This window comes from Carassius gibelio, chromosome B9 (genome assembly GCF_023724105.1).
Source record: "Carassius gibelio isolate Cgi1373 ecotype wild population from Czech Republic chromosome B9, carGib1.2-hapl.c, whole genome shotgun sequence".
Classification (NCBI taxonomy): Eukaryota; Metazoa; Chordata; class Actinopteri; order Cypriniformes; family Cyprinidae; genus Carassius; species Carassius gibelio.
Window position 1 is genome coordinate 21,158,003 of NC_068404.1, and position 13,249 is coordinate 21,171,251.

General features: G+C 35.8%; 1 protein-coding gene across 2 annotated transcripts in view; it reads left to right on the forward strand.

Annotated features, from left to right (window-relative positions):
- lrp1bb (low density lipoprotein receptor-related protein 1Bb) overlaps positions 1-13,249 on the forward strand; it is a 257,531-nt gene that overhangs the window by 220,812 nt on the left and 23,470 nt on the right. For both annotated transcript variants that reach the window (XM_052566199.1, XM_052566198.1), the window contains 12 exons: positions 1,479-1,595; positions 2,117-2,236; positions 3,431-3,550; positions 6,064-6,180; positions 7,511-7,617; positions 7,926-8,058; positions 9,206-9,312; positions 10,073-10,205; positions 10,419-10,541; positions 11,120-11,242; positions 11,537-11,677; positions 11,990-12,124. In XM_052566199.1, coding sequence (XP_052422159.1) covers positions 1,479-1,595; positions 2,117-2,236; positions 3,431-3,550; positions 6,064-6,180; positions 7,511-7,617; positions 7,926-8,058; positions 9,206-9,312; positions 10,073-10,205; positions 10,419-10,541; positions 11,120-11,242; positions 11,537-11,677; positions 11,990-12,124 — 1,476 coding nt within the window. The remainder of the gene's footprint in view (positions 1-1,478; positions 1,596-2,116; positions 2,237-3,430; positions 3,551-6,063; positions 6,181-7,510; positions 7,618-7,925; positions 8,059-9,205; positions 9,313-10,072; positions 10,206-10,418; positions 10,542-11,119; positions 11,243-11,536; positions 11,678-11,989; positions 12,125-13,249) is intronic.

Below are 13,249 nucleotides of genomic sequence, written 5' to 3' on the forward strand. Positions count from 1 at the left end.
CTTAAAGTCAGCATGAAATGGCAATTCTTTTTTAATGCTTTTATTGATTTTATTGTGAACAAGTCATCCATTAATATACAGCATATTAAGTTATTTACATACTTTTAAAAAAAAATTTACCTTTAAGTTTGACTTTGAAGTCAGGATGTCATGCCTCAAACTTTTGGTGAAATAACACATTTCACTAGTGATAGAATTCTCCAATCATGTTGTCCACATAAACCCCGCCTCTTTCTTCAGTTGACTGCAAACTCATTTAGATTTAATGCATATTTATTTCCAAGGAAAAAAAATAGCTGTTTATTGATGGGAAACTGCAAACCTGTAGAACGCGCATCAGTGCCACATATTCACTTTGAATGTGAGACACTCACATTTATTTAATTAAATCACAGACTCAAAGTTTTGTAATCGCATTATGCTGTATCGCTACAGCAGTTTTTCCATTAACAAATGTAAGACCTAAGATATTTAAGAATTTTTATGACTTAAGTTTCACAAAACTGAAATTTTCCCACAAGGACATTTTTATTCACAAATTTGCTTCCAAATACATTTAACAGTTCTATGGTAATGCTTTGGTATAGTGTCCAGTTTCACACACACTATTAATAAGTTGTTTATTACCATGCCTGTTATTAACGTATTGGCAGTTTATTAGTACCATATTCTACATCTCTAATCCTACCCAATACCTTAACCTAATAGTTGCCTAGCTAATTATTAATAAGCAGCAAATTAGGAGATTATTGAGGCAAAAGCTGTAGGTATTTATTTGTTAATAGCAAAAATTGGACCTTAAAATAAAGTGTGAACATTTGCACACTTCTATTTTTAATCGCAAATGCAAGTGAAGCACTTGCAACAACTGATGGACAAATCCAATTCCTTACCCATTAACAAAAAAATTTTGATTACATTGCATCTTTAAAGTCGTTGTTTTACACAGCCGACGACAGTATCACAATGCAGCGTAGCAAAACAAAAGGCAGTAGTTATATTTCTAACAAGTGGAGAAGGGCAAACTTTGTCATTTCTAAAAATGCCATTCTCACCAGTTACAATGGGCCCAGATAACCACATGCCAGTGCTATTACAAACAGTATGAAGATGAACTAGTTCACAGCTTGACAGTAGACTGACCTTTAAGTCATGCAAAAGGAAGAACTTTCGCTCTTCCATTTTTGTTTCCCAGTGAGCTTGTTTTTAGATTCACTTTGTGGCTTAGTGATTCACTTGAGCAGTACAAACAGAAAATGACAGGCTGCCAATAGCTGCTGTTAATAGGTGGAACCTCTGTTGTTCGCTAAAGGGCAGGGGGCATTAAATATCGTAGAAGTGCTTTTAGAGAAATAATGGAACGTGGGTTGACTCGCCCATTTCAGGCAACCTCGCACCGCTCGGGTTTAAAAAACACGCACCTATGTGCAAATTGCATTGAATCTTCCGGAGTTCACTGTTAATCATAATTTTTGCAGCGGAATTCAAATGCCAGCCTGGGCGTTTTCAGTGCGGCACTGGCCTTTGTGCCTTACCTCCGTTCATCTGCGATGGAGAGAATGACTGCGGGGACAACTCAGATGAGGCCAACTGTGGTGAGCAGAATAATACATATGAAAGTTGTTCTTAAATGCCACGTTCTTATCGACAGATCCGTTGCTTTTTCTCTCTGTGCAAGGCTATCGGGACTCCCTTGTAGAATTCAGTTCCTGTGAAGCATGTGGCGAGCACAAGCGAGAAAAATCTGCCTGGAATTTTCATCAGCAACAAATCTTCTTTAGCACAGCTGTCTCTGAATGCTCAATTATACAGACTCTTGCCGCTATCAAATGATCGATATCCACTTTAGAAGTATTAAAAAAGACTACAGGGTGTTTTGTCATTTAACGATCGTAATTGGGATGTATCGGACCAACACCGATTTAAGATTCGAGACGTTTAGTGCTTTTAACACAAATAATATTGTTTCTGCAATCATCTCAGTTTTATTCTTATTGCATCCCGTCACTTCTGAAGCAACCGAATTCAACTGGAATATGGATGATGGTGTTGCATTGATCCAGCTTGATGGGGTATCTAACAGTTTTTCGCACTGTATCATCTCCCCCATTTGCAGATACATACATCTGTCTGTCAGGCCAGTTCAAGTGCACCCGAAAGCAGAAGTGTATACCATTAAATCTTCGCTGCAATGGACAGGACGACTGTGGGGATGGCGAGGACGAGACAGACTGCCGTAAGCTACGCCATGACACTTTCTGCTCCCTCCATTAACCACTACAATAATGGGCCCCATTCTCATAAACTAAAGGGTGTTGTGACAGAATTGTTCGAACTCTGCCAAATTTGGCTTTTCCCCTGTGCATTTAATGATCCAGACTGACAGATCTCAAATGTGGCTTTTATCCCACCAAATGAGTTGGCTGGTTTGGGAGCTATAAGGATAGCCAGGTGCTTATTAGGTATTCTGAAAAAAAAAGGTCCTTTCCTGGAAAAGGTAGTAATAATTGTCATTATGAAATAAAGTCAACTGGAGTGGAAATGTTTATAATCTTTTAGAAAGGACATTTTTGAATATTTTTCAAACTTGCTCTAAATTTCGACGCACAGTGTGCTACAGACACATTTTGTTATATTTGGCATATACAAATATATAATGTATTTTTTAGCATAATTGTATACAGCTTGAGAGTCAATGAAAATCATGTTCTGTGATTAAAAAAAAAACAACTTGATTTTTCTTTCACGTTTTCACAGATTTCACCTCAAGTGTGCATAACTTCACTTTGGAACTTTTGCCAGCTTGATTTCCAAAAGTACAAATTGGAATTTGTTTGGAGCTAAGGTCATTTGTGTAAAACTCAATATAAGCCATAAATATGTTAATACTATAAACATGGTTTACATGAGTATTTAGACTTTGTGAGGCTAATGTAATTTACTGTTTATTAATAAATTAATATTATTGAGTGTTTCTAGTGAAGCCTGAGACAATAAAAAACTCAAGTCAATGCATAAAGTACATCTTAAAAGTAGCAAAAGTATAAGACTTGGGCATTAAAAAAAATCCAAGGCCATTTAATTTGACCTTCATACAACATACAAAAAATAATAAATAAAGATATTTTAATCATAGTAAATAAAATAACCTCTGCAACATAAAATTACTTGTAGAAATGCCATATATCACTCCCCATGACCAGCCTTGACTAACACTTCTAGGCTGTAATTTCCTCCATTCTTGGATGGTAATTGCAGAAGACCTTGTCATGTTGTAGTGAAAGAAATTGAAGATGTCACACATATTCTTCCTTTATTGAATCATATGCATGACCTTTACAAGTACCAAAAGTTTTGACTGTTTTTTTCCTTACAATAGCTTTTCACTGGCCTCGTAAATAACCTGCTATTTTCTGCCTTAATGTTCCAGCTGAGAGCACATGTTCTCCTGACCAGTTCCAGTGCAAGGCCACCATGCATTGCATCTCAAAGCTCTGGGTGTGTGACGAAGACCCAGACTGTGCTGATGGCTCTGACGAGGCCAATTGTGGTGAGTGAGCCGCAGTTATTATTCACAAATCAGAGCCTCGGTCAGCCACACGTGCAGACCCGTCTGAAGGTCTGATTGGGGCTAATGTCAATTCTGTATGCTCCCGCAGTCTTCTCTCTCTCTCTGATGGAGTGAAGCCAGCTTTAATCATGAACCACTCGGCTTTTATTAGCTGTGGCTTGTAACAATTCCCCTGGGCCTGTTTTGTTGCCTGAATGCCTGATTTAGTTTGACAGTGGCACATCAGCGGTGGCCTCACATATTGCATTCTTCCTCGACTCTGCGTTTCAGACATTTAAAGTGGCGATACACTGGCAAAACTATTTCTGAGGGTTCGCTAGGCATATTTTGCTTCAAGTATTTCTCTATATTTAACAAACAAGCTGTGTACCTCATTTTATTAGTACCAATCATTTGATCTATACTGAAAAATCGCAATATACAGTAGAGGTTCACCTACATGTCTCTATAAGCAGCTTCACTCTATGACAGAATCCTAATTGAATTGTAACCTCGTAAATGACAGATTTGGAACATTCTGCTTAGGCAGCAACTCCAGGCTGCATATAAATAACGTTCATCAGACAAAATACACAGGAGACTTCACTCACAGTTGATTTCAGCAGAGCTTCCCTTTAGCATGTAGCTAAGCTAAATATGTGATGTTCTAATAAACACAAAATTCTAAGCAGTTTTTTTCTTACTTTAAAAAAAAAACAGAAGTTCTAAAGTTTGGGGGTGGTAAGATTTTTGGTTAAGATTATTTTGATTAAAAATCAAATAAAAACATTAATCATTTTACAATATAAAATAACTGTTCTATTTTAATGTTTTAAAATGTATTCCTATGATGGCAAAGCTGAATTTATAGTAGGAATTTTCTAATTTGTATTATCTTTATTTATTATAAAAATAAAATGCTAAATGATTAAATGTAAATCATTACACATACAGTTTGTACTGTACACTTTTGCAAACCAACAAGTACGTTTTGTAAAAATGGAAAAGATAAAAGTTTATTTTGTAACATGCCTTAAATAGGCTGCCTACTGTTTGTGAGCAGCTCACTAAGTTTTGGATCGGAGCCATAGTCTTTTGAACCTCATTAATGATTCATCTGAAGATTCCCTTGACAAAGAGGTCTAACTCTCAAACATTAGACTTATTAAAGATCTATATTGCACACTGATGTTGTTGCTTTTTTACTCTCACATCATTTCAGAAAATCATTATTTATTTGCAGTGTGGACACAGCCACTAAGTGGATGTCTTAAAGGTAATCGTCCTCAATATATGATGTATATATAACACTGTGACACGTCCAAGCAGGGATGATGAGCATGGCTTATGGCTCATATCAGTCAACAAAAGAAATGAAATCAATAGCTTGGCTCTTGCAAGGGAAAAAATCACGCTGTTGGAATTTGATTGAGAAAATTGTTTTGATGGCATTGGCTGAACATATCTGATGTTGTTATCGGGGAAAAATCCCCCAAATGAGTGACACATCAGTTGGACAGTACAGGGGTCACTTTGTAATTGAGCTGTGACAGGCTCCTCTGGTTTCTCCATTGATTTTCCAGATGTGATGCACTTTATCTACAACAGCCTGCAAGTAATTATAGATCTATATCTTGCCAATTTATGTGAAATGGTGAAATTAACTTAACAGGCGAGCTTTATTGATACTTCCCAGTTCACTTTTAGTCATATTGGGAATTACAATCATACGGAAATAAGTGGAAACTCGTGTACATGTTGTAAGATCAGTAGACAAATTCTATCTTGACATGAAAATGCATTGTTTTATCTCAAAAGACTATATCGTTTGCACTGGCTGCTTTGTTGTATCATTCATTAGTGTTTGCCAGACAGTTTTAATTATTGTAACTAAGAATCATCTCTCAAACAAAAAGCAGTATTTTTTTTTTCCTCAGATGCCATTATCTCTAGACGTTCCTTTGGATGCTTTCTATCACTACATGCCTGCGCCACATTAGAGAGCATTTAAACAAGGAGTTATTCTAGGATGTTCTTTTATTATTTCTCACTTATAAAAACTGGCAAGTATTTGCAGTTTGCTTCTCTTAGCCTGTGTTCTTTTGTAACCAAAAATAACCAAAGTTTTGGTCAGATGATGTGGTCCTTACGTCTGTTCATTAACAATTCGTCTGGGTTCTAACACCTCAGAAAGTTTTTAGGTTATGTAACATAAACACTACACTTACTTTGGAAAAAACGTTCATCGTAGACGTGTGCCCAGGTGACGATGTGTTTGATGTTACGTGTCAAGTGTTCTGGTTATTGAGGATGGGAGCTATCTGCAGCTCAGTCAGGTATCTCATCTTATGGTGCGTTAGCCTCTTGAGTGTGGGCATGTTTTGAACTTGGTGTCAGATCCGGAACCCTGAGGAAATGATGATTATGTGTCGAAATGCGGTAGCACTGCATTAATATTCATGCACTTTTGAAGCCATTTTCATCCGTGTGTTTGTTTGTGTCTGATGAAAAAGATGAAAAGACCTGCGGACCTCATGAATTTCGCTGTGAGAATAACAACTGCATCCCGGACCACTGGAGATGTGACAGCCAGAATGACTGTGGAGACAACTCCGATGAGGAGCATTGCAGTGAGTCGCTCTCATCTCTCTGAGCACAATAAAGCTTTTTCCACACTCGGGTTTGTACTAAATTGTTTTAACTGTCAAGAAACATTGTGTGGGATCTTCAGAGGCCAGTTTCTCAGACTATTTGAAGATATATATATATATATATTTTTTTTATGTTTGTTTACCATTTGTGTATTCACTTCTGATCTTGACCGCATTGCCCCAAAGAAAGATTAACTATTTATGTCTTTTATGCCATGTAATTTTTTTTTTTTTACTTGTATTCCAAACCCATATGTTTTTTTCCATACGACTTTTTGTAGTTATCATAGCCTGTCAAACTTCAAATTGGAAAAAAAACAAGAAAGGGGAAAAATGTTTTGAAACTAAAGAGGAGGTGATCTATGTAATTGCTCATTAAGAATGTATCTTTTAATTGGTTATTTATTGACAATGTTTAGAATTTAGTTTATTTTAATTAACAAAACATGTTTAAAGGTTTGAATTGTGTTGATAGAATGATTTATAAATATTAAGACTATCCATTTTTAAAATAAGTTAATACTATTATCATACAATGGTATTTTGGCAAATAAAAATAACCAATAATTTAATTTTGGAATAATTGCAGATCTCCAGTTTCCAGCTGCAATAATATTAAGCATATTATAGCATATTATAATGACTTCTGAAGGATTTTGTGGGACTTAAGACTGAAATACTGCCTGCTGAAATTTCAACATAAGACAAATAATTTTATATTTTATAAATAATAAAAAATAAAAAAATAAATTGCATTTACTTAATAATGGTGCTGTTTTTACATATTTTTATCAAATAATTGCAGTCTTTGTCTTTGTGTTTTTTATAGTTTTTAAAATTATTGTTAAAAAATACAAGCATGTGGGTTTGACACGAGCCAGAGTAAATAATGAGCATGTATAATGTCCAAAATGCCTTTACTTTAATGGCCCTTTTTCGTACCTAATGTTGTTAAATCAACAACCAATTTCAAACAGTTTATATTAACAGATTTTTCTAACCACCCAACATGTTTTTCCAGCCATTAGAGCCTGTGGACTCCCTTCGAGAACAGGCCTTTTAGACATTCTAATTGCTGATTAGTCTGCAAATAGCTCCTTTTAAGTTCTTGGCAAACTTTCAAGAACCTTGGTAACAGATGGTACAATGCCAACTCATGTCCAAGTGTGAGGCCACTTTAGCTGTTTTGATTCTGCCTCAGTGCTGTCCTCTGCGAAGGTTTACTTCAGTGTTTTCAATGCATCTTCACAGGCCATGGTCAGGTTAGCTGTGCCGCTTTAGCTGTCTTATTCTGCTCTTTTCTCTGCAGAGCCAGTGACCTGTAATCATAAGGATTTTGCCTGCACCAGTGGGGACTGTATCTCAGCACGCTTCCGTTGCGATGGTGACTATGACTGTGCTGATAATTCAGATGAGGTCAGTGAATGCTAGATGTCATTCAAGGACATCACAGCAGTTGTCTTCTTTTCTCAGACATTCCCTTTGAGCTAATTATCTCAAAGCTGTTTAATCTTAGTTTTCATATACATATACACAGTCTTCATACTCTTATGGCTTCATCAGCAAGTCATAAAAGATATTTTTCAAATGTGATTTACAAAACTTGAAATTCTGTCCTGACTGCCTCCCAGAGTATTAAAGTGACAAGCCTGAAAATAATAAAAAAACGACGTATAACAAAGATGACAATGTAGTAAGTTTCCCCTTGACTTGTGCATTTTCAGAAGGATTGCGAGACTCACTGTGCAGACGATCAGTTTCAATGCCACAACAATCTCTGCATCTCACGTAAATGGTTGTGCGATGGCCAGGAAGACTGTAAGACGGGGGAAGATGAGAGAAATTGCCTCGGAACAGGTAGCTTTATCAGATTTGGGGGTCTTTCAGTACAGCTGAAATGTATCATTTCTGCACCACTAACATTACCAAACATTCAGAACTTCCTTATTATTTCCTTAAAAATTTCCTTTCAAACTAATATTCCATCTCCAAACTCACGCCAATGCACCAATGCTTGAGATTCTCTGGTGAGAACCAAACATATTTGCACTTTTTTGTCTAATAAAACATATAAAAGCCATTTACACGACAATGTTTTAAGCCAAAAACGTGAAACTTTTTATGCGTTTTGCCTGTTCGTTTACACAACAATGGTGTTTTGGGGACTTAAAACGCATATTTTTGAAAACGAAAAAACATTATTGGTTCCCTATAAACACCCAATACAGGAATCTTTGAATCTGTTTTTTTTTTTTTTTTTTGAAATAGAAAACTTTTCGTTTTTTGGCTACATCGTTGTCGTATCAGCGTAGCCTTACTTATGGTTGTCTCTGCACATTAACCTGGGATGGGAGACAGGGTGTAAATGAAAATTTCAGCTTTAAATGTTTGATGATTACATTGTCTGATAAGTTAAAATGCTGTAGCTCACTTTTTATCTTTCAGAAATTTTGTGCATAATAAATACAAGTGCCTTAGTCAGCTCTCTAGTGTGTTAACTTCTTAGTTAAAGTTTAATTTAACGTAAAAACTTATTTAGAATCCTCAATATTTTATGTGCATTTTGCTTTTTGAACTATGATGTGTCCCATTCCAATTCCAAAATCATATTTTTTATTTTTGCACATTAATCAGAATATCTGAATTTAGTTAAACAGTTTGTAACATTTTCTAATAGTATTTCTATTTTGAATATGAGCTCACTATTTGTTGCTATGAAATCTGGTGACGTTTACCCTACAGCTGCAATTAAAAAAAAAATGTAAGAAATTATGACTAACCTTTAACCAAATCAAATTTAAATGTTTAATACAGTGGCAATTCAACATCATGTTTGATATATTATTAGACCTGGATAAATTGGTTTTGACAACCTTTTTCCTTGATACACTGAAAATGTACATAGACATGCAAAAAAACACAGCTGACACATCTTGCCTCACCCTTCCTATACACATCTGTTGTGTATGTAAGGGTACATTTTTACCCGTCATCTGTTTTGCAGTGCTTCCTTCCTGCTCTCTAAATGAGTATGTGTGTGCCAGCGGAGGTTGCGTGTCTGCCAGCCTGAGGTGTGATGGACATGACAACTGTCTGGACAGTTCTGATGAGGTCAGTCCTCTAGCAAGACCTTCTCACCTTACATCAAGCACTCCTTTCAGAAACTGAGCACAAGTTCAGTCGTGAAACAAAAACAAAGACATGTACAAGTAGATATATTGGAAAAAGATTTAAGAAGGAACTGGCTACTATAAAACCTCTCTGAAAAATCAGATCACAGCAGAAAAAAGTGGACAAACTGGTCAGTCAGTTCATGATGAAAAATCAATTCAAACCTAATCTGTTTCCATAATCTGAAAAATTTCTGATTCAAACATGAAAAAAAAGAGGTAAGATTGAGCTAAAAAGGAAAGTTGATCAGCAGCAGAGCAAGTAATTAAATTTATATAATACCATAATAATATCCATGAATACGTATTAAGAAAATAAATTATAATTTCATAGGTTCCCTACTTACCACCTTTAACTAGGTTGACAGGAATGGTCTGACAAAAAACTATTAATTTAATCAGATACAGTAATCAAAAGATGCAAAACTAAAAACATACTGTACATTACATAAATCACAAGTACAAGATATTCGTATTTGATGATATGTGCATCACACAAGCAATAATAGATATGATGGCATATTGTTTTGAATTCACTGTGAGAGAAACATGCATCGTATTTGAAACATAAAATTTTTTGAACATCTTGTGTACTGGACTCATGTTTGACTCCATGGAAACAGAGATTTTCTTACTTCACCAGTGCAGCAAAGTCTTCCTCTTGAAAGTTTTTTGGGCTTTCGTTGTTGTTCTCACACCAGATGGAGTGTGTCAAGGAGTGCAGAGAAGATGAGTTTCTGTGCAAAAACCATGCTCACTGCATCCCTAAACGATGGCGCTGCGATGACGTGTTCGATTGTGTGGATCACAGCGATGAGGAGAACTGTGGTCATGGTATGAGGACTAACCACTAACCAGCAACTGTACTAAAAACATTTAGGAATCTTTTATATTGATACAAGACATTGGTACTATATTAATGAATTAATAGAACTTTTCTGAGGCAGTTTTCATTGCTTCGACTATGTGTTCAATCAGGTTGTCTGTTTAATTCAGCACAATATCCATGTGTTGCTGTTTAAAACCAGTTTGATGTTGTTTATTCAGATGCTTTCTTCTGTCGCCCCGATGAGTTCATCTGCAACAACACCCTGTGTAAGCTGCATGCGTGGGTGTGCGATGGTGAGGACGACTGCGGCGACAACTCTGATGAAGACTCCAAGATGTGCGGTAGGATATTCATCTCTCCCAGTGGAACTGCATGACCTACTGTGGCACTTTTTGCTTGCTGAACTCTGATTCAGAACTGAAAGACTTGTGTTGATGGAAAAAACTCTTTGAGTTTTCTGATGTTAAACTTGATTTTGTATGTTAGGGTCATTGGCTGAATTACAAATGAAATACATAATTTATACTAGTGGTTCCAGGTTCCAATAGAAGGGTACTTGTAAAAATAGTTCTAAAATATTTCCAAAGAATTATGTGACACTGGAGAGTGGAGTAACGATGCTAAAAATTCCTTTTAATAACAGAAATAAATCTGATTTTAAAATATATTAACATACAAAATAGTTATTTCATATTGCAATAATATTTTACAATATTAATGTTTTAATGTTTTTTTTTTATTATTAATCAAATGGACCATTGGTCAGAGACATTAAAAACATTTAAAAATAATGTTCTTCAAACTTTTGACTATATATATATATATATATATATATATATATATAAGCAGCCAATTGCATTACCAAACACATAAGTCTGCACACACTGTATACTGTAACATTTTGTTTTAATTTCTATAGCCAAACTACCTTGTCCACCAGCAAGGCCATATCGCTGCAGAAATGACAGAGTGTGTCTACGGCTTGATCAAATCTGTAACAATGTGGATAACTGTGGGGACAACTCAGATGAAGATGAATGTGGTAGGCTCATTCACAAGTCTCTGATGATACCTTTATCCTCACCAGCACAATGGGAAATCCATCTTCTGTGCCATACGTTTTTTTTTAAATTGACAAATAAAGGCTCTAGTCTAGATTTTAGTGATTTTATTGTTTTGCTAGCAGTTCCTGAGGTCGTTTGGATATGTAGTGCTCATTAATCTCTCGCATGTTAATTCAATTGAAGACTCTTTGGGTGGTGATGAATAAGGTGCCAGCTAAAGTTTGGATTGAAATGGATGTGTTTTTTCTTCTTTCCTATGGGTCCCAAATCAGAGCCTGTGTCATCTAGGCCCAAGCCCTGTGGGAAGGCAGAGTTTACCTGCAGTAATCGTAAATGTATCCCCGCACAACTGCAGTGCGACCTGTTTGATGACTGTGGAGATGGAGGATCAGATGAACAGGACTGCAAGGCTTGTATGTGTACTAAATTGCATGCAATACCAAATCTCTCCGATTAATCTGTTGCAAAACAAGAAATATTTTCAGATTAAAGGCATTCTTGGTGGTTTACATGGAAATGTGTTGTAGTACGTCTGGAATTGTTATCAAATTGTTATATCTTCCAGATGAGTTTTTTTTTTGTTTTTTTCTTTTCTTTCTCTTATACATAATTTATTTGTTGGCTATGACCAAGCATCAAAAAAAATCCCATCATGCACTGTGACAGTTGGCTGCAAGTATAAAGTATGTCACTTCAAAGCTCTCTCTCTCTCTCTCTTATTCCAGCTTCAAATGGAGACATATGTGGAAAGAGGATGAATCCATGTGGGGAGGATGCAGTGTGCAATCATACAAACACAAATGCAATTTGCCACTGCAAACCTGGCTTTCAGAGAAATCTCAGAAGCAGAAAGTGTGAAGGTACTGTCAGACTATCTTCCCTGATTCTGTTAGCGTTCAGAAAAATGATTCGCTGCTTTATCTGAGGGGGGAATGTGGATTTAGACTTTCAATTTAAGGGTGAAATGTGCGATTTCTGCCATACCTGTGGCACCAAACAGAACTACAGTCTTTGTAGTGAAATATTTTTAATGAATTTCTAAATTTTTGACATATCTAATGTATCAATGGGATATAGTAATTATGTTGTTTTAGACATACTTATGCCCTTTAGCACGTAACAGTGTATGTATGTAATTAATTAGATTGAGGATTTATTGTAATGTATTTATTAAATGAATGTATTTCGGTAACACTTTAGTATAGGGTCCATTTCACACTAATAACTAGTTGCTTATTAGCATGTCTATTATTAACATATTGGCTGTTTATTAGTGCTTATAAAGTACATGTAATGCATGACATCCATCATCCTACCCAATACCCTCAACATAACAACTACCTTATAAACTATTAATAAGCAGCAAAAAAGGAGTTTATTGAGGCAAAAGTCATAGTTAATGGTTAGTTAATAGTGAGAATTGGACCCTAAAATAAAGTGTGACCTGTATTTTCTTCTTTATTTTAATACAATTATTACACATAAAAACCATACACACAGCAGGATACGCTACTTTATATGCTGTCAAAAGTAAATATGTCTTCTAAAAATCAATCCAGGGGAAATATCTCTGAAACTTGCCCAAACCAATGACCCAAGTGTGGCCCCGTTTGTCCAAACATGGTAGATTGGGGAATGTTTTGTACTTGTTTGAAAACAGTCATTATTTTGTCAGTTCTGCTTGCTAGTGGTGCACAAATTGTACACTTTTTGGTTCTGTCCTGTCAGTCATTTTATCATTTCAATGTTTTCCACACATTTTCTGAGATTCAAAATGCCTGTTCTTTACATCAAGTCTGTGTATAGTGGTCCACAGCTGGCTGGAAATAGCTAGAATTGTTCAAGGATCAGAATTTGTCAAGGATCAGTGTTTTCCTCTCTGTGTGGTCAGACCAAACCAGAGGCAAAAGTCAAGTTTAAGCTCCTGAAAATGGTTAACCTACTGAAATGTTTTGCATGTAAACATTTCCAGTAAAAGGATTGTG